At 38.1% G+C, this 22935-nt stretch overlaps 1 protein-coding gene across 1 annotated transcript; it reads right to left on the reverse strand.

Moving 5' to 3' along the window:
- Nucleotides 1-3128: 3128 nt before the first annotated feature.
- On the reverse strand, nt 3129-22179 carry LOC140166387 (GSK3-beta interaction protein-like). Its single transcript, XM_072189838.1, has 2 exons — nt 21956-22179; nt 3129-4271 (listed from the first exon to the last, which is right to left on the reverse strand). The coding sequence occupies exons 1-2, from the start codon at nt 22169-22171 to the stop codon at nt 4080-4082; spliced, it is 408 nt and encodes a 135-aa protein (XP_072045939.1). The 5' UTR covers nt 22172-22179; the 3' UTR covers nt 3129-4079.
- Between the last annotated feature and the right edge of the window lie 756 nt (nt 22180-22935).

Below are 22935 nucleotides of genomic sequence, written 5' to 3' on the forward strand. Positions count from 1 at the left end.
GAGGGACAGTTGGCAGGTCTGAGACATTGTTTTAACAAGTTGTTACAAGGTAATTTCAACCCCTTAATTCCAATAATTTTGGATCCGTAATTTTGAAATAAACACATCAAAAGAAATAAGTCCCCCTCTGAAAATTTCGTTATAACATCGTAAACTAAAACTTTGTACCAATAAAACTTACTTAGAAATAATTATATGATTGTTTACTAAGTGTTTTGTGAAAATAAAAGATGTCCATGGCTGAATGAACCCAAATTGAAGACAAAAACTGCCCTTTCCAAAAGTCACAAAGTAGGCCTATGCTTGTTAACGGCAAGGCGTATTGGGACAAGGAATGGAACTGGCCATCTTACAACTCACTGTGCTGAATTCTGCACCAAGGGGATTTGCATGGCTGAATGATCAAGAATCGATACACGTTACAGTAAATGTTCACTTGGTGAGGATTTTAAACTGCACTCAAACACATGGGGTTTTCCATTAGTAACAAGCCATGAATCAACTTTTGTGACAAGCATAGGCCTACTTTGTGACTTTTGAAAAGGGCAGTTTTGCCTTCAATTTAGGCTCATTCAGCCCTGAAGTCATGGAAATCTCTCATTTTCACACAGCACTTAGTAAACAGTCATATAATTATTTCAAAGTTAGTTTTATTGGTACAAAACGAAACCTTACAATGTTATGACGACATGTTCAGAGGGGGACTTATTTCTTTTGATGTGTTTAGGTAATTTTGGACCCCTTGGTATAAAACCCCAAAATAACAATCAAGTATAATGTAATGAGGCACATTTAGGTGGGTAGGTTAAATTACTATTATAAAATGAATACATTGGTAAATACCTTATAAATATGTTGATAACAATGAAATGATCTCACAGTGCCACTCCACAAAATAAATAGGTAACATAAGGCACAACATCGTTTTTGGTCCTATAGCGCTATCGTTGCCCGAAGAGGTACCGATGGCACTTTTTGTCGTACCCTGAACATTTGTACAGTGCACAACATACAGTTATGCTTGATACAATTTCCAGGGAGTGATGTTAAAAGTCATCGGTACCTAACCATAACCAGGCACCAATAGTTCTATAGGACCAAATTGGATGTGGTGCCTAACTGAATTCCAATTTATAGAAAGACTACATTAATTTTAATAAATAAAATATAAACTACTAGAAGTAAGTACTGCACCATTCTGAAATAGTATGCACTGATGAATAGAAAAACAAATTGGGTGCTTGGATCCTGGTTTTGATGCACAAAATGGAATTAAAATGGAATTACTAGTAACCATTTGAAATCTGGTACTATAAATAATGCATAATTTTCATATGAACGTGGAATCATATTATTAGTTTTTAAAGCAGAATATATGAATAATATGTTTTTCACACATTATGTCATTTGTGGTTACGGCTTGTAAGTTGCCTGGGTAAGTTGCAACTAAGACTTGCTGAACAACTTGAAATACCAGAAAAACTTTGGTGGCAAAAATGCACCTTGCTCCGAAAATGTCACACAGGGGTCAAATTACAAAATTGTTCAGATCTTGTTAAAGAAGACCCACCACCAAGTATATACATTAGGCCATAAGGATTCAGAAAAGTATAGTTTGACTTATTTGCAGCATATGTGAATAATTATCAGCCAGCTTCGGAGTGAACACTATCCAATGTTCAAACAATCAGTGATGAGTCAACAGGATAATATCATTATTGAAACGCCCAGCAAGTACACTGGGCTCCTGGTCTATCATATGCAGCATCATAATTATTAGAGAGCTTGCAATTTTCAAAGTAGGTATCCAGTGGCGTACCGTGGCCGCCCCAACCCCGGGGGGCTGAAGAAAATTCAATTTTGCCGCCCCTTCCTCAAAAACCCGAAAAGGTTTTTTCTCGGTCATTTGAAAAGTGAAGAGCAAAAAAAAAAAAAAAAAAAAGCGGTTTCAGGCGCTAGCGCCCTAAAAGCAGCACATTTTGATGTATAGTACCATTTTTTCAAATTTTTTATGCTTTATTAAATTTTTCCGCCTTTTTTATTTACTAATTCTTTTTGCCGCCCCTTCTTCTTCTTCTTCCGCCCCCCCCCCTCATTTTGGCTGCCCCTGCTCTTTCCCGGGGGGCTACGCTAAAGCCCCCCAAAATACGCGCGATGGTATCAAGCGCGTGTGCATCTATTCAAAATCCCATCACATGAGAGTGATTTTGAATAGATGCGTGGGCGTATGATGGCGTTTGGAAATCGCAAGCTCTCTATTATAGGGAATAAACGATTGATTGATGAACAGGGCCTAGATCAGGCTTCCTCAAATAGATTTGTTGAAGCGCCACATGAAATTTAAAAAAAACTGCAAAGCGCCACTCAATGGCTGCGAATTCGCAGGGGGAGTCAGAGGGGTTTCCCCCTGTGAAGCTATCGATTTTTTTAAATTTGAGGTGCAAATGACGCCATTTGGTGCAACATTTTGTACTATTTTAGCCTGTCTTTACAAGGATAACATGGGAATCGCATTGTTTATTTATTTATTTTTAAATCTAAACGGCGCCGCGCGCCACTCGAGAAGCCACGGCGCGCCACATGTGGCCGCGCGCGCCGCTATTTGCGGAGCCCTGGCCTAGATTTCATCTTGGTTTGCAAGAATCAAAATCCATCACAGTCACTCTCTTACTGTATGATACAATGAGAGACGTTGATTCTTGTATAAACCGAATCTTACAAGAATCATTACTAGAATCGATTCAGTGATTCTCGTCGAAATATAGGCCCTGATGAAGCCCTATAAATGTAACAAGTTTCTTTACAAACTGACCCCACCCCACCCCTCAAAAAAAAAACCAAGTCTAAAGTGGGCCAAAATAATGATGTTCTTTAAAACTCAAAAACATCACTATTATTTTGACCCTCCCCTGATTTCATTTAAAATGTAAGGCTTCATCAATCTTTTGGGTTCCTCCCTTAAATAAAATGTCACTTTATGGACACTATTCTCCCAACAGATGTTTCTCAGTGGGTAAGGGGCTGTGCAATAATTATGAGCCCTGGGGAAGGGTAAAATTGGGAGGGGGGCAAGAAATTTTTGGCGAGCCAAAAGGGACAAGCAATTTTTGGCAAGCCGAGGGGGGGGGGGGGGAAGCCATTTTTGGCACATATTCATGGGGCGCCTTTTAAATAAAACACTCTAATAAGGCTTACGAAAACAGTACGGAAACACTTCAATATGCAAATTTTCCTGCTCACTGCGCTTGCAACATGTATCTAGACCATTTAAGGTTTGCAAATTGGGATCCCAAACAAAAGCTTGGCATGCACAAGGGGGGGCAAAGAATATTTGGCAGGTCGAGGGGGGGGGGCAAGTGATTTTTGGCAAGCTGCGTGGTGGGCAAGCGATTTTTGGCGAGCTGTTTGGAAATTTTACCCCTCCCCCCGGACCTCATAATTATTGCACAGCCCCTAAACCCACAGACTAATAAAACTACAGACGATTCACCAACAGGCAAAGTTCACATTCCAGCATCATTCTGTAAATGAGGGCCAATCATTCCATGACTGAAGAAACTACTACACACATACCACATATTTTCTGTTCACGAAGGCACAAGTTAAATCGAATAGACCCTCATGAAGATGCGAGAATTCTCATTGCATACAAAGCATGGGACTTTTCCTGTGGTGTGCTACATTGGAGTCAACTCACATTGACTATTTGACTATGCATGATTATTCCTATTTTCTTGGTAGAGTAAAGATACATTTTCAGTATGTCTGCAGACTTGTTTGTTTGTCAACAGACTCGTTCGTTTGTCTACAAAACTGACTGGAATTTGCCTGCATCATAATAAAATGAAATATTAAAATTGGGGTAATTTAATAAAAATGTCTTCAATTATGAATTTTAAAAATATTTATACATTATTTTTTCCTTGCTTTTGGTAAAAACTTGTCAAAATGTCCTTGAAATTGATAACAAATTTAGGGTTTTGGGAACAATTGTGCATGTCACCCTTGAATACAGAGTTGACCCAAAAGTTCTCCATCCACTGCCTGAATGACCCACATCTCCGCCAAGTTCACAATCATCATTGGACTTCAGTTGTTTCTTCATTTCCTTGTACTTGTTGAAGACATTGTAGTTTTCCTGCTAACGTCTCACCAAAAGTTAGGCGGTATTTAGGACTGTGTTGGTCTAGGAGTGCATAGATAGTTTCATAGAATATGGAATCTGATACATCTGTGGTGTCATCTGTATTATCAAATTGACTCCCAACAATCTGTAAGGATGATAACAGAACACAAAATATTATTATTCCATACTGTTTTAGGGTGTGGATTATAATAAGGCTTGGGTGTGGTTATGTGGTTGTATTGCAGTGGTGGTGCAAGCAGGGCCTCAGATACGATGAGAATCACAGAATCGACTCTCGTAATGATTCTCTTAACATTTGTTGCGAGAATCAACTTCTTTCATTGAATCATGCAGTAACTCGGATGTTTTTGGATTCTCGCAAACTGGCACGAAATTGAGGCCCTGTGCAAGAGTTCAACTTGATGCACACATCGCTACCCCCTTGTGAGAAGGCTCCCCCGCCCCCTGGCTGCCCTGATATTTAATATTTTTAGGTCCTATTTGTGCTTTTTAGCCCATTTTTGAGAATTCTTCAAAAAATTTCCCTCTTCAAAGTTGCCTTTTCCTGACACAACACAAATAATATTACATTTTCTGTCAATGATATGATATTTCCTTCCTGTCGGTGATAAACAATGGTGACATTCAAAAACAATTTTGACAAAAACCATGATGGGAATGGGATATTCAAAAATTGCAAATAATCATAGTGATATAAATAAAAACTAGTGGCAAAAGGTGGTCATAGACCACAAACCTAGCTGGGCGTGTTGGTGTTGTGGAGGTATCTGACCCCTGCAAAATGTTCCAAAAATGTTCCCCTGGTTATGAGGTTTGTTGTCACCGAGTTTGAGTCCCGTACTCCTTACAGATGTCCAGATAATGAAATTCTAAGATTTGGCCCCAGGTGACCTTTGACCTGACCCCTGCAAAGTGTTCCAAAATGTTCCCTTGGCATTAAGCCCCGTACCCATTACAGATGTCCAGAGAAAATGCATTTCTAAAATTTGACCTCTGCATGACCTTTGACCTGACCCCTGCAAAATGTTCCCCTGGTCATGAGATTTGTGGTCACTGAGTTTGAGCCCCATACTTCTTACAGATGTCCAGAAAATAAAATTAAAAGGTTTGACCCCAGATAACCTTTGACCTGACTCCCGCAAAATTTTCCAAAATGTTCCCTTGGTTATTAAGTTTGTTGTCAGCGAGTTTGAACCTCGTACAGATGTCCAGCAAATGCATTTCTAAAATTTGACCTCTGCATGACCTTTGACCTGATGCCTGCAAAATGTTCCCCTGGTCATGAGATTTGTTGTCACTGAGTTTAAGCCCCATACCCCGTTATAGATGTCCAGATAATGCAATTGCAAGAGTTTACACCCTTAATGACCTTTGACCCCAATTCTGTGTGCAAGTGATGGGCGCTGGGTAAAGCCGATGCACATGTGTAAGTGACGTCATTGTGCTATGTAATATGTGGCAGAAGAAGCATTTTGAAGGTATTTGGTTATATACCAAAAATGCCCCTTTAATGACCTTTGATCCCAATTCTGTTTGCAACCTATGGGCACTGGATATAGCCGATACATATGGGCAATTCCACGGTAACTCGTGCTACACTTTATGGCGTCCTTTTACATACTTTGTGCTCCAGCTTTTAAATTGATTTGATTGGAATCTGTATTTTTTGTATTTTAATACCCAACATTCAAGGCTAGATCCTCATAGTATTGCTAATTCAACTTTTGTATGTATGGGACAGCTGTAAAATCGGTAACTTCGTATACGAGCAGAGGACATGCTTAAAAATCACTCATTTTTATTTTGATGGTGTGCTAAAACAAAAACACTAAAGCCTTATTGATTATATGATAAGTAATTGCTATAATAAGGTTTGTTTTGGTATACCTTAAAAAGTTGTGCCCCTCATAGTTTTACATTGACTGGCAAAAAACATGGTAACTCGTACACGGTAACTCGTGCTACAGTTTGTCCGCCATATATAAAATGGTATTGTTCATCTAAATGTCAATTTTTTTTGATAACAATTCCTCAACAACTGGTGTAATGATCAAATAACTCAATCTATGTACAAATAACCCCCCAAATAACCCATCTATGTACAAATAACACTATTCAGTGTATGTACCAGCATGCAATGTACCACACACATTACATACAAACATCCCAGCCTTACATACGCCTTGCTTGATCCTGTTTGGATATTTTATTCTAGGGCTTAAATTTAAACAGTTAAATTGAACAGTCAACAATTGATAAAACTTTTACTTCCATGTTATTTGACTCTAAATTCCCTCACAAAACTTTTAATGTTCATGGTTATTTGCTCTGTAAGTTTTTAAAAATTGCTTTCTGAGTTATAGAATGTTTGGTCATCTTTTGGTTGAGACCATTTCCTGCTTGGTGCAAATACTCTAGTTTGCCCGATTTCAATCACTTCACTAAGCTGGAAAATGAGCCTCATTACACTCAACAACAAACCAATTTCCAATACAAATCTCAGAACTATACAAATCTCAGTATCAACAATGTCACTGTGGCTGTTAATCTCAGGATTTCCAGTTTCTATTTTGTTTGTTTTATTTCTTCTTTTGCCTCGGTTACTCATTCAGTGGATGTTTTAAGGTATCCTCTGTTCTTCCATGAAGCCCATATTAATTGATTGGTTCTTAGGCTAGATCCTAGGGGTGGAGGGCTAAAATTTTGGTTGCATCATTTTGACCAGGTATTGATAGTGGGATATATGCTAAATAGCATGTTTTTTTTTTTTTTCTGTACAATGTAAAGTCTTTGAGCTTAAAAAAAAGGACTTTATTGGTGTGTGCAAAAATTTGGTATAAATAAATTTACACTATTTTGGCACATGATCGGGGTGGAAACTGGCTCCTTGAATCTTATCTCTATCTTTGCCTTCCATATCTTTACTTTAATTTTCCTGCGACAGGAGGTCACTTTTCTCTTTAATTTTTGGCCCGCACACATGTGTGGTTGCCTGGTTGTTTGTTTCTTTCTTTCTTTGTTTGGCTGTCCGGGCGGAAGCAAATTCATTAATCCACTGTACAGCTCCAACACAATAACTGCAAACTTGGTACCGGTATGGTGATAGAATAATGGTGGCTTGATGTGCTGTGTAGTTTTGTGTTATGTTATTTACATATTTATGAATATTAATGAGCTTATTTACAAATTTTGCCTACATTTTCATTAATCCACTTTGCAGCATTATAAACACAATAACCAATCAACTTCAAACTTGGTTTGGTTGGATATGGTGGCCTGATGTGCTGTATAATTTTGTGTCATGTTATTTGCATATTTATGAATATTAATGAGCTTATTTGCATATTGCATATTATTTTTTATTTACAAACCTTTGTTATTTACACACTTTTGTGTGTGTGTGTGTGTGGGCACCTTAATTACGAACTGCATAATTCTAGTTTGTCATGGGGCAGGCTGCCCCCCTTCCCCCCCCACCACACTGGCTACACTGCTGCTAGAAAGCTGTTACCAATATCATGGTCACATATAAATGCATATTCATGTAGTTGGGAGATCCTCTATTGCTGCCAAGTGGTAGATTTTGCATTACCTTTGCTGGTACAGGGGGAAGTGGGCTATGGTAACTCGTGCTACATCGGTAACTCGTGCTACTGGTAACTCGTGCTACAGTTTTAAATGGGTCATTATTATGTGATGGATAGTGTTTTGTATATTAATTTCTTATTTTTACTCAAGGCACTACTAGTAGAAGGAAAATAATAAGTGGCATCAATTAAATTGCCAACATTTTGAAAATATATAAATTAAAGCATGTTTCCGAAACACGAGCTGAGGAGCGTCGAGTGCGATGAGAATGCAAAGAACGGAGGTAAACAGATCATTACCAATACCATGGTCACATATAAATGCATATTCATATAGTTGGGAGATCCTCTATTGCTGCCAAGTGGTAGATTTTGCATTACCTTTGCTGGTACAGGGGGAAGTGGGCTATGGTAACTCGTGCTACATCGGTAACTCGTGCTACTGGTAACTCGTGCTACAGTTTTTAATGGGTCATTATTATGTGATGGATAGTGTTTTGTATATTAATTTCTTATTTTTACTCAAGGCACTACTAGTAGAAGGAAAATAATAAGTGGCATCAATTACATTGCCAACATTTTGAAAATACATAAAAAATGCATCTTTCGGTAACTCGTGCTACGCCATATTTAGTGCTATGAAAACGCAATGAAAGAAAAAAAATAGTGGGGGATTATTTAAAATGTGTTGGATTTTTCTTGAAGACCATATTTCAGAGATATAAAATGTATCAAATTTAAAAGAAAAGTGCCCATGTTTAATAAAATAGGCCCACTTGGAAAATATGTAAGTTGAACAGGAGTTTTTCACTTAAAATACACTCTCCAAAGAAACTAAAAAAAAAAAAAAAAAAAATGTTAGAAAAATGCCGAAAAAAGTTTATAACTTGAACCTTACATCTGTTTGGAATAATATAAAAGTTAAAAGAAATATATATTGGCAATTTCATTTTTTTGAGTCATGTCCACTTTTGCTTGGAATTGCCCATATGTGCAAGTTACGTAATTGTAGGGTGTAACATGTAGGAGGAGAAGCATTTTGAAGTTTGTTGCCAGAAGAAGAAGAAGAAGAAGAAAGAAAGAAGAATCGGATAGCAAAATAGTACCTAGCTCGGGGGTTGAAAACCCCAGCTAGGTAAAGAGTAAAAAATTTTTTATTTGTGACATACATGTTTTAAAAAGCTGTATGAAAATATAGTTTAATTACTATACAGACGTATTGATGAACATCTTTAATGCTCTGCGTGCTAGTCATGCGCTTCAAGTTTTGAAATATTTTCTCAAAATATCAAGGGCTATCTTAAAAACTACTGGACCAATACTAGGCTTGTTTGTACTCATTTTAATGCATTTTTCATGCTTATTCCAAATATGGTCATGACAATTTACATTACTGAAATTTTTGAATTTTTAAAAATTTTGTTTGTACTCATTTTAATGCATTTTTCATGCTTATTCTAAATATTGTCATGACAATTTACATTACTGAAATTTTTGAATTTTTAAAAATTTTTGAAACTTTTGCAGTCGACACCCGCGTGAAGAGAGTTAATAGTTTCTTGCATATGAACAATTTGACCTTGTTGGAATGTATAATTTGCATCAATCTTATTACAGTAACGTGAATAAAGACCACCGCTGCTGAACACTGATTGAACCAAAGGACTTTTGATTAAATTAACTTCTCTTGTTCTAATTAGCTTCACTTTAATTACAGCATATGTGCATAATTTATTTGGTTTGTCTTCATCATCATATTGGATGAAATAGATTACCCATTTGTCAATGATACTCTAAATGAATGTCAATGTGCCTTTATAAAGAACAATATTTCTTTGTTTTCTTAGTTAATGTATAGGAACCATTCAATATTTACGCCAGGGGAATGGGAGAAACAAAGAAAAAAAATGACGCAAAATTCCACATTCCCCCTGGCGTCTCCTCAAAATTTCCAGATACCCCCTTGCCAGGCCCCCAATGTTTTCCCAATTTTCTCCATTTAAAACTTAATAATTTCCTCTCATAATTAAAAATAAATATTCAGATTCCTTCCTCAAGACTCCTGAAGTTTTCAGATTGAATGGTCCAAAGTAGTTAATTACTCTTCCTTTGACATAAATGTGGAAATCATGGCAAGGTTGTCTACATGATCATTATTAATTAGGAATGGGAATGAACTCATCAGTCTCATCCTGTTTTTGAATGATACACACTGCTCTCTTGAATTGAAATATATTTTAACGGTTGACGATAGGAATGAGATAAAATTGATTTTTAGATTGACCAGTTGACTATTACCCTTTTTGTAAACTAATTTCACCATCCAATCAAATGTTACTGAATGTTCTGCCAAATGACATGAATTGCCATGGCATAGCTAGGGGCAGTGGCGGCAGAAGCATTAAAATTTAGGGGGGTCAGGGGATGATCATATTTTGTTGCAGTTTGACTGAGAGCGAAAATTTTCAATTTCACACCATTTATCCTCAATTGAGGTGTGTTTTTGCTATTTTGCGAAACGTGCACAATATTTGAAATTCAACCTTATTTGGGCCCAAAACGTACTAAAAAAGACTACAATGTACAGGGCAATTATTGCTTTATTTTTTCGTTTGTTTTGATTTTCAGGGAGAGACATCTTTGCAATGTTTTAGCATGTTTAGGGGATGCAGTGTCCCCCTGCTTCTGCTTCCTACGAGGAAAGGGAGGGCACATGCCCTGGGCACCTTAGGGGACACCAGTTAAGCACCACCTAGATCAGCGATTTCCAAACTTTGGGTCGCGACCCTTTTGGGGGACACACAGGGGTTATGGGACTTACCAAAAAAAAAATAGATCTCTGTGCATTAAAGTGCAGATACAATCGTATTGGTCAGGGAACCCCATTTTGACCCACTTTAGCATTAAAATTGCAAAATTGCACTTGACCCAGTAAAGTCATACTGGGAGCCTGTGGAAACTTGATCGTTAATACAAAATATGTTTAAAAAGCAAAATTATTATTTGCAATATTCTCATACTAAAAATACAAGGCTGTGACAATATTCAAGGTTGCATTAGGCTTTAACAAAATATGTTTGGATGCCCTCAACCGACCGACCCAAAAAATTGGAAATCTTGGGTCGTTTTTAAAAAAAAATTTTCAATCACTTTTTTAGAAGAAACCTTAAATTTGGACAGAATCAAGGACTTTCATATTTGTTATTGACTCATTTTATTTATTAAATGCATATTTTATTGTAAAACAAGAAGAATATCCATTTAAATCCAGTCCAAAAACACAAAATTTGGTTTTACCATAAAATGATCAAGCATTTGTCAATTGCCACCTTTTCAAAATGAAGGAAAAATCAAGGAAGAGTCCATGAAACAAAAACAAAAAAAGGATCGACCTACCGACCTTCCAAATTTTTGTCTCGGAAAAGCAACCAAACAATTTTTTTTGGCCTTATAGAGATACAGGCATGCTAATGATATAATAACTCTATAATTTGGTTCACCTCAAGTTCGGTAGTGAGGTATGTCAGGGTCAGAATTTTCGGCGAGAATCCGCAAATTGATTCTCGCAAAGATTCTCATAAACAGATTTGCCTGAATCAGAGTTGATTCTCACAAACTTTTATAGTTTACACAGAAGTTGATCTGCAAGAATCAAATGATTCCCGCAAATATATTCTGCAAGAATCAAGATTGATTCTCGCACTGTGAAACGAAATTCTGACCCTGTATGTGCGTATTTTGCTTGCCGTAGTATAAAATCGCAAGCCTAAATAAAGTTAAATGCAATGAGTGTACATGTCACGCACACATACAGGGGTGGGTTTTCAGCACACTTGTGGCAAAATCACAAGCATTGACGTCACTACTAAACTTGAGGTAAACCAAATTCTATAGGCAGAACTCTGAAGAAAAATAGTCGCCAAAAAGTGGTTCTCAGTAACGCAACAGGACATCTGGGTATCATTATATTTTGGATTTTTAAACCTGTTTTGTCAATTTTGTCAAATTTTCCCCCTTGAAACTTGCCTTTCCCTACAAAAATCATGCCTTCAACGTAGTTCTGGGGTGAAGCAAACCTGCCTGGTTATCAAATTAATCAGTGACAAGGTTATCTCTAAATTTGACAGGTGGTAATTGATGTCTTAATGTTATTGTATCAATTAGCACCTGTCAAATTCAAAGATAACATTGTCACTGATTAATTTGATAACCAGGCAGGTTTTGGTTCACCCCATAGAACTGCTGGTAGGGCTTCCTCTTTGAAGTTTTCATGAGGAAAAAAATCTGAATGTTATGTTTTATTTGTCATCATAAAACTGCAGTGCTCCCAAAGCTTCCCAAGCACTAATGTTGTGTCCACTGAGCCATAAATGCAGTATGGATGTAGAGATGCAATGAATAAGTTTCAAATGAAACTATATCAAACATTTGAACCTGCCCATTTAATATGTCAATATAGTAAGTGTTCTCTCTCACCACTAATAGAGCATAATTTACAGCTTTCAAATGATCAACATAACTGCACGTGTGTATGTCATCTTTCTTCGATAAATATGGAAACATGTACATATTTATAGGGCATATTTAGTTCAGAAGATAATTGGAAGCTCATGAATGGAATGTTGAACATGTCAAGACACAGAGATATTATGAAAGATAAACTTCAGGGCATTGTGAGATATTCACTTTGAATTTGATCTTTAGTCTACCAATACAAAGGATTGTAAGTTGTAGGGCTGCACGACATAGGGTTTTTTAGTAGTCAACTAATTGCCACACAAATAGACTATTGGTGACTATCAAAGGTCAAAATTTGCTTGGAAGTTCAAGCTTACTTTTTTTGTTCACAAGTGAAAACATACACTCTTTGTGCAGTAGACAGTTGACCGATTACAGGACAAATTTACACAGGAAGGAGTAATACATGCACGTATTTTGGGGGGCTTTGGGCGCCAGCCCCGGGTCAAAGTAGGGGCGGCAAAAAGCGAAGGGCGCGGAAGAAGAAGGGCGGCAAAAACAGGGGTGGCGAAAAACGAAGGGGGCGGTAAAACAATTAGCAAATAATAAAGGGCGCAAAAAATTGAAAAAGCATATATAAAATTTGTAAGAACGGTTGCTTTTAGGGCGCTAGCGCCTGAAATTTTTTTTTTTTTTTTTTTTTTTTTGCTCTTCACTTTTCAAACGACCGTGAAAAAAATTGGGTCAACCTTTTCGGCTGTTAAAGAAGGGCGGCAAAATTGTTTCTTCTTCAGCCCCGGGTTGAAGCGCCACGATGCGCCACTGGTTTGAATAGTTAGCTTAACTTATTAGATAGTTGCGACATGTGTTTTCTATAATTTTATAGATAATGTTTGACCCCGTTTAACCCACATGACCTTGAACCCAGGGTGACCTCGGTTTGATGACCTCTAACCGCGACCCTCTTTAGCTATCCGTTTTTTCATTTTTAACATTAATCAAGTTAAGGTGTTGAAAAACTGCGTCAAACTACATCCTTTCAAAATCCAAGATGGCCGCCGTTGCCATAGCAACCAACATGTAGGGACGCCATAAACGCTCATTCTAGATCCCTTAATAAATTATATAAAGCTCAGTGTATTTGTCACATAAAGTGCGCTTACAAAAAAATCATATCGTGCGTGTATGTTCCCTGAAAGCACCCTTTTGGATTTCGCAGCTCAAAAGACCCCTATATTTAACCAAAATAGAGCTCCGAAAGACCCTTGATTTTGATAATTTCAGCTTTGAAAGGTTTTTCAGGCGATTTTCAACCAGAAAGCCAACTCCCTTTTATCGGTATGCGCCGTCAGGTCCCAAGGACCCATCACCTCAAAATTCGGGAGCTTATCCACCAAAAATTTTCGATGTTCCACCCCCCCATCAACCATCAATCCTTCCTCTGCTCTATCGCTCTGATAATGTTTGCATGCGCGTATTTTTTTGGGGGGGGGGGATTTTGGGGCCGCAGGCCCTCGGGGTAAAAGAAGGGGGCGGCCAACAGGAAGGGCGGCGGAAGAAGAAAGGGCGGCAAAAACAGGGGCGGCATAAATGAAAGGGGCGGCAAAAAGAATTAGTAAATAAAAAAGGGGGAAAATTGTTTTTTTGCTCTTCACTTTTTCAAACGACCGAGAAAAAATTGGGTCAACCTTTTCGGGCTGTTGAGGAAGGGCGGCAAAATTGAATTTTCTTCAGCCCCCGGGTTGGGGCGCCACCATGCACGCCACTGTAATAGGTAAATTTATAACTAGCTTTCTCAAAGATTTTCAAGGCGGTAGGTAGCACAAGTTCTTAGACAATAATTTTGAGCACTGACTTTTAGAACTCAATTTTACTTCAATTTTGTTGCTTGTTGAACTTTCAGGAATAGTCGCCAATTGGCAATCATTATTTGTAGTTACAACTCTCGTCAAATAGTCCCGACCTCGACTATTGGCGACTTAGTTGTGCAGGCCTAGTAAGTAGACTTTTGCAATTGATGGAACAGTCAGGGGGGAGGTTGGAGGGGCCTGAAATATATACTGATCTTACATGAAACATATACATTACATACATCCAACCAGCGTTCGAAATAGGGCCGGTCAGCCGGCCATTGGCCTGTAACTTTTTGGCCTGGCCGGTAACTTTTCTGACTGGCATCTAGTTGCTGGCGCGCCCGGCTGGCCAGTAACTTTTTAAGGTCAAGCCCGGCTGGCCTGTAACTTTTTGAGGCATATTTCGAACACTGCATCCAACCGAGCATCCAACACATCAACTCATTTTAGGGGCTGATGCACTGCAAAAACGCTGGTGTTGAATATGCAACACCTAGCTGGTGTTGAAGCTTCTGGTGTTAGTTTACGGTGTTAGATTAATAACACCACGGTGGTGTTAATACAAAATCTTAAATGTGCACTGCATCCCGGGCACTTTTTTGTAGATCTAAGTGATCTATTATTTGAGTGGAAACCAACAGAAACAATTCACGCTCATTGATTAAGATGTTAACAATGATTAAAGATGATAATTTCAACACCCGTATCAGTGTCACTTCTACACCAAAGAGTATGGACCTCTCAGAACACCGCCGCAGTGTTAAATATGTTCAATCAACACCAAATAGTATTAAATTTACACCACAGTGGTGTTGATAAGAAATTCAGGCAAAAGGATCAAATCAACACCCAGCTGTGTTGAATATGAAATTAACACCGGAAAAAGGATCAAATTAACACCAGGATACAGTGTCAAAATAACACTTCGTAGTGTCAAAATAACACTTAGCAGTATTTCATTAACACCGAAAAGTGTGGACCTCTCAGAACACCACCCGGTGTTACTTTTAACACCGACGTTTTTGCAGTGTGGGGGGGGTAATTACACCTCTGCTTCAGATGTTGAGGAGGAGGACATGCATTGCAGAATCCCTTGCCTAGCAAACCGAGACTGAACCAAAACTGGATGTTGGGTAACCACAAACACTGACATGTCTGCCTGCCAGGCAAGTAGATTAAATAAAATTCCCTTTAAAAGGGAAAGCCAGCCTCAATGTAGAAGAGGTCTTGTAATTAGTTTTGGTCAATGTGAAAGGCATTTTTAGGATCACGCTTACATCTACATGACAGTCCACCAAACCATCAACGATGAGAACAAGCACACTGAAACAGCAGAAAACATTAATTCCTAATCTCATGTCAACTCTTTTAATTCATTACTCCAAATTGTTCTGGTCTGTTTTTTTTGTTTTTTGTTGTTGTTGTTGTTGGTTTTTTTTGAGTTAACTTACATGTACATTTTATTTTAAAATAACTTAATTAATTAGCAATGTATAGTTTAAGCCTACTATATTATAATAGATAGTGGCCAGCACATTTATAAAGGACTGGTTACTCACTACAATCTTCACTCTTAAGGTGTACTACACCCTGGCCAATTTGTGCATATTTTTGCATTTTCTCAAAAATGATAGCACATTGGTGACAAGTAAGATATGTATATTATAGGGGCAAGGACTGCAACTACTGTACTGAAAATTCAGCAACTCAAAGCAAGTAGTTTGATTTATTGATCAAATATTGGTTTTCCCTCATTTTTGACTGTAACTCCACAACTGTTGTCTGTGCTGAAATAAAATTTCCAGTGCAGTAGTTTTAGTCCTTGCCCCTATAATATACATATCTTACTTGTCCCCAATGCGCTATAATTTTTGAGAAAAATGCAAAATAGGCACACAATTGGGCAGGGGTGTAGTACCCCCTTAAACTGTGTTTTTCTGAATGTGCTGATCATGTTGATTGCTAATCGGAAACTCCTGCGAAGCTATGGACATGGCATCTTACATACTCCATTCTAAAACAGTCTGCCTATAGTGCCTTGTGTGTTTTCTCTTCAATCATTTTGTTGAATGTAATTTTATGAATCAAATAGTTATGTGTCATTTTATTTATAATAAAGAAGTTATTAAATTAATAAAGTAAGACAATTTATTTATCTATAAGTGCATGTCAAATGGGGTACATTGTTCAATAGGCCTACATGCATAAATTATGCCCATATTATAGCTAGGCCCTAAAAACTTTATTTTGCATCGGATTTTTCCCGTTGAAAAGACAAAACTGATGTTTATGATAGCAACCATTTGAGTCATTTTTATCCATAAAACGACACAGGATATGATAGATAACTACTTTCACATCAATATGGTCCATATGATCAGATCACAGATTGTTGAGAATCTGTGATATGATCCGGGGATAGACTGAGGTTATTGGTTGGAGAGAGCTGGTGTGAAGAGGAGGGCACGCGGGTCGGTGGTGGTGGAGTAAGGACCCCGGTCAAGGACACTGATATGACATCATAGGTGATGTCAGATTTTCTTCTGCTGACCATATGATGCTATATATTAACTATTATTGTTACATTTAGGCCTATACCTAGAACTTTTAAAGTCATAATTAGTTCAAACATAACTTTGGTAATACTCACTCGTTTTCATTCATTGAAACGGCAAAACATACTTACTTTTCCTTACAAATCGAATTAAAATATTTTTAAAAAAATTCAACCACAAAAAGTTTTAAACAAAAGTCATTCCAATACCAATAAAAATAATCTCTTGAGCATACAAACACCATCCCAGAAATAGGTACCAGCCCGATGGGCTGGCGAAAAATGATGAATAAACTCAAAATGTGTCCCTCAAAAGGAAATACCCCCTGGTGAGTGACTACCCAGCAAACACAAAACATTTTAAATGGGTTATATTTTGGGTTTTGGTTTTGGTAAAAACATTTTGTTAACATTAAATGTTGGGTTATATAAAGGTTATGAAAACGTTTTTAAATGTTTTGTATGAAAACACACTACAACAACATTTTTAAAATGTCCAAATGTTATTCAACGCTTTTAAAAATAATGTTATGACTTGTTAGAATATTTTGCTGTAAGTGTTCAATGTAAATGTAATTGATATGAAAACGTTTTATACCCTTTATATACCCTTTATATGTTTTCTAGCAACCTTTTCTAATCTTTTACAAATGATCATCATGCAGGGACTGCCTTTTGAGAAGAGTGAGAGCGTTCACTCGTCTAAGTTGCCTTTGCAAGAGTGATTTATAGCTCCTGTAGATAATTCTTAAATGCTCTAAGGCCTTGTATCCATAGGCTGTTCCCCTGTGGCGTGTGCCCTTGTTCCATGTTCACTTTTTCCCATGTGACCAGTGGCGTAGATTTCTTTTTGACATTGGGGGGGATGGAGTTGGAAAAAATTCTGAAAGTATTGTAAATGTAGCATCTTTTGGCGACATAAGCTTATTGTACAAATGCGCGCGAAGCGTGCGAAAAATTTTGCTATTTTGAAGCTAAACTGATGAAATATGGTGTAAAAGTGGAATAAATGCGTGCATGAAGCACGCAAAATTTGCACTTTGGGGGCTAAAATGGGCAAATATGAGGTTAATTTGGTCAGAAACCCATTATTAGGCGTCAACATTGGGGGGGGGATGATTGTATGGACCATCCCCCCTGACAAAATATTGGGGGGGGGGATAAATCCCCCATCCCCCCGGGATCTACGCTATGCATGTGACCTGCCACACAGACAACTGAACCTTTGTTTTGCTTAGTGGCCGCTACAAAACAAAACGTTGTCTGTGTGGAAGGTCACATGGGAACAAGTGAACATGGAACAAGGGCACATGCCACAAGGGAACAGCCTATGGATACGGGGCCTAATGGCCACATGTGCAAACAACTCTTCTAAAAGCTCTTCTTGAAGAGACCAGAAGAGCATTCTACAGCTTTTCTCTCATTTTCAAAAGGCAGTCCTGATGATGTCGAAAACACTTTGTGTTTGTTGGGTACCTACCATATTAGAATAAATGTGTGCAAAGAGCAGGCCAAGTAAAATATCTACTCGGGTAAGTTTCTTAGTGAACTTCCAAGCCTGCGGAGGGGATGATGACAATAACAAAAAAAAAGAACAACAACAACAACAACAATGATCATGATAAAGGTAGTATTTGGGCTGGTGGTTTTGCCAGTGAAGGCACCAGAGATACTAAGTATTTCCATGGGGTGGGAACGGGAGGCCAGAAGTGAAATATGATGGGGCAAAAATCAGAAATTTGCCTTTTAAATATTTGGCACAATTTTGCCCAAAATACTACATGTAGTGTGATTTTTCTAACCCTTTGTTAGATAACTGGACGGCAAAGCCCAGGTTTAGGAGAGAAATGACACCCACCCACCCAGGACACACCCTGTGGCCTGTGCCTGGACCTTGTGGCACCACCGCCAGGTTTTGCCAGAAACTAGAGCAGTTTGCAAATCAACACAAGGAATTCTAACACATATACATATTATATAGAATGACATTTTACTGGTTATGAATACGATAACTCTTTATTGTCGCTTTAATGTCCATGGGTGCTGTGCCTATCAAGATCACAGCTGTCATGGCTGTGAGATGATATTCATATTTTATACTAATTGCCTGATGGGCAGGCAGCTTCTATAGCAAGACGTCACAGTAATTACCACATTCCGAGAGCAAAAGTTCTATGGATCCAAGACTATGAATACTTCTCATACTATTTTCCAGTAGCTGTATTTTCATGGATTTTGCCAATCAACAATTAGACAAAAAAGGATTAATTCCCACAGTGTGTATAATGTCATACTATGACTCATAGTGGCACTGACATGCCCCCTCCCCCATCAAAGTGAACATTTTGAAAAATCCCATTGAAAATTGCAGAAAAACTGCCGACGGTGATCCATCAATCAAGCTCAGTGCCCCTCTCCTCCCCCAATCAAATGACTCATGCAACATCCCTGGCCAAACAATTTCTGAAACCAAATTGAAGGCAGTTAAACATTTGGATGACTGTATCCATTGCATGTGTGAATTATTTTTAATCAGCTGAACACCCGGACTGAACACAAGTAAATCAGAGCACCTTGTGAAGATCAGAAAATGACATGATATGACAAGTGTTCACAACAGACTGCTTCTGTGCAACAAATATATACTTGTTATTTAACAAGTTTTCCATGGCAAGTAATATGTCAAGTCGTAAGACAAATAGCGATATTCATACAGTTTATTACTGATTCAATGATACACATGCACGCGATGTATTTAGCCATCACTCGATCGTTGAAGTCGGAATAAAAATGGAGAGCTCTAGATTTAAAGAACTTAAAATTTTACTCTTTCAGTTTCACATGGTAGTTTAGTACACCGTTGGGTATTACAATCATGAAAAAATAGAAATTCAAGAAATGCCGTGAAGCAAATCACTTATTATGGCTTTAAGTTGGGAATATAGGAAAAAACAAGTAGGGCAGGACTCAATACTTGCTCATCATGGTACTGGGTCATGGTAGCACTTGTTCAATGTGGAGGGACCGTGTCAAGCCCTTCTGACATTACAAAATTTTGCACGCTTTGCATGCACCTCCCCCCTTTTGAGGAACTGGAACCAGTTCTATTAGGTCATGGTATAGTGTATAACATGTCTAGTAAATGAGCTTTTTTTTTGTATATTCTCACCTAAAGGACAAGCACTCATTTTACAAAACTTTTAATGTGCAGCACGGGGTGCAGCAGCCCTCAAATTAAGGATCTGAAGGGGCATGGCAACTTTTTTTATAGGGCAAGTTGATAATTGCCTTGGATTTCTTGGATTTTCACTGAAAAGGCAAGGCAAGGCAGCACAGCAGTTTGTAATATTTCAAGAGGGCATCATGGCAACTGTTGGAAATTTGAGAAGGGCACCAAGGCAATTTCTCAAAAGTGAAGAAAACACACACAAAACAGTCTGATAGATGATTTTATAATGAAGGGGCAGGGCTGGGGTACCGACGGCAACTTCATTAGAGGGCACGGCAAGTCACTGCCTTGGGTGAAGGACATATTTTGAGGGCATTACGGCAGTGGGGATGGGCATCCACGGCAAAATGCCATGGGTACCGTGGGTTAATTCGAGGGCTGATGTGCAGGCACTTTTTAAATCTCATACTAATTTTCCACCGATTCCACTCTCAAAGTAAAAGTTTAAAAGTTCAGTGTAATAGCCAAAATATCATATGGCAGTGCTATATGTTTTGTAAACCATTTCAAACTACCCAAAATAGACAAGATAATTACTTTTAAACAGTATACTAGTATATTTGTGCCTGTCGGGATTTGTGTTTATTTGTTGTCTTATTTTTAAATAAGCCCAATCGCCATTGTAACTTCCGGTTTTTGAGAGCAGTTTTGGGACACTTTCAAGACCTCTGACATATCGGGGAAATTGCAGTAATCATTATTACCGTAATTAATTTATTATTGTCATAATGAATATCATTAAAAATAGTTAAATATTTTATTTATTCAATAATAAGGGACCGTTCACTTGTTAAGGGGGGGGGCTGATGCAAAAAGGGGGCCCTGAAAATTTTGACCCTCCTAAGGGGGCCTTGAAAAAAATGACCACAAATTTTTCTGGGAAAATTGAGTTTATATGCTTTTCTATGGGGTTGACCGATAATTTTCATGTCAAAAAGGGGGGGCCCTGAAATTTCTGAGGTCTGTAAAGGGGGCCCCGAAAAATTTTCGTGATAATATTTTTTTGCATCAGGCCCCCCTTACAAGTGTTTGTGAACGGTCTCTAAGCCACTTAGAAATGTCGGAGCGTTACGTGCACACTTTGTAGAGTAACATATACTAGGGAAAACTGTCTTAATTAGCAAAAATTAAGCAATTTATTATAGGTAGGCCTATGCCAGGTGAATTCAAATATGCCATCAAACTGCATCATTTTATATATCAAATTAAAGCCCTTGACTAGTAAAGAAAGCCAAAACTGAAAACCTTTTTGTCATAGCACTTTCTGTAGCAAAGTTACATCTTGTCAAAGATTGACTTTCATCAAAAAGATTCAGCTAGAACAAAACAGCATTTCGGTGGTGTTTCTAGATCTTAGTCTCAAGATGATAGCAGCTTTTCTATGTGGAACTGCTATCAAAACCCCTCTAAAATTCCATGTGCGAGTGTCTCACTCTCATCACCATAAAAAATCATATATTGGGGTCAAGTGAAGTATAGACAACATATTTATGTAGGTTTCCTTGACCTGCCTGTTCTTTTAAATATCTATGTAATTTGGCTGACTAGCAAATGTGTTTTAACTAGTTACATCTGTTGTTACATTTGATCTACTATGAGGTAGATCTACAATCCAGGATGATATGTGCAATTTGTGGTCCATGCTACTTGTACTTTTTAAGATACAACGGTTTAAAGTTGGCCATATTTTCACAATGCTCTCCCGCCCCGGATCCTCCTCCATTGACACATCTTACATTGAAGTATAAATCTCAAAGTATATGTCCAATTTCAATTGACTTGGCTTGGTTTTTTTTGTATTTGACAAAGAACATAATTATCAACAAAATGACACCAAACTTTCTACAATAGGTATTATACTTTTGGAATAAACCAAACTTGAAGTGTGAAGAAAGCGTTTTCATGTTACGGATCCTCCATTTTTTGGGTGACCTATTTGGGAGTTTCTAATTTTATTTTATTTATGTTATAGCTGCCTTGTGGAAGTACAGTGTTATAACCCTAACCCTAACCAGTGCAGAAGGCAGCTATTACATCATTTACATGTAAAAATAAAAAACCCTGAAGTAAAGGACTAAAGGAATGCCCCTATTTGTGACATGCGACCAGTATAAAATTTAAGCTTACCCGATATCCTTGTACAGTCAATTCGACACAAAACTTGGTCCCTTCTTTCGTTCTTATGTTCATGTAGGCACGTTCATCTGTGTTTGGTAGCTTCGTCGATATCTCTACAAACTCTACAGCAAAACTGATTTCTCTTACAGCGGCTTGAGCCTCAATTTTCATGAGTTTTTCTTCACTAAAATTAGAATCCATGTTACCTCCGTCGTCTGCTGCCATTTTGTATGTTGACAAGTCGGGTGGTGGCGCTATTTAAGTTATATTTACGGTCACAGGGTGTCGGCTAGGGTGTCGGCTAATATCCCTGGCTGCCTAATATACCTATAGTCTCCAACCCCCGGCTCCAACCAAGCAAAATCGTTTTTTTTTTTTTTTTTAACTCATTGTTTCTTTCTTTCTGGTACAATTACCGAATAGGGTGCAACTTGCTAGACTTGAGTCCAGTCCTCGTTTACGGAGTTTGAGGGTTTAGGGTTGGGGTAGGGCAGTCTTGTAATAAGACTAGTAGGCCCCTAGTAGAGTTGCACCCCGGGGGGGGGGCACTCAACTTAAATTTTGGTAGGGGTGTGCGGCGCGAGCGCCGAACTTTGGGAACTAAGAACTGATTTTCGGGCAAAATAGGGGCTTGAAGAACTGAAATTTGGGCCAAATTATAGGCTGTTGAGCTAAAAATTTCTAATTTTTTTCCAAATTTGAGCTTAAAGAGCTACAATTGTCAGAGGCTCAAAGAACTTGAGCAGATTCAAATGTGGGGCTTAAGGAACTGCCGGAGAGCCTGAAAAAGGGACCCTTGACCGCCGCACATACCCATACCACCTTAACATGTGAGTGCTCCCCCCCCCCCCCCGGGAGTTGCACTTGGCAATTTCTTTTTTGTGAAACTTGAGAAGACACACGACACACTTGACACACACGAGGAATTAAGAAAAGAAAAAGAAATTAAGAACCCGCATATAAATCTCTAGTAGGCCTATAGGCCTACG

The sequence above is a fragment of the Amphiura filiformis genome, chromosome 12 (genome assembly GCF_039555335.1).
Source record: "Amphiura filiformis chromosome 12, Afil_fr2py, whole genome shotgun sequence".
Lineage (NCBI taxonomy): Eukaryota > Metazoa > Echinodermata > Ophiuroidea > Amphilepidida > Amphiuridae > Amphiura > Amphiura filiformis.

Coding starts and splice junctions, on each gene's coding strand:
- LOC140166387 (XM_072189838.1), bottom strand. CDS start 22,171: ATGGCAGCAGACGACGGAGGTAACATGGATTCTAATTTTAGTGAAGAA. Junction 4,272..21,955: donor TGACTGTACAAGGATATCGG/GTAAGCTTAAAT, acceptor TCATCCTTACAG/ATTGTTGGGAGTCAATTTGA.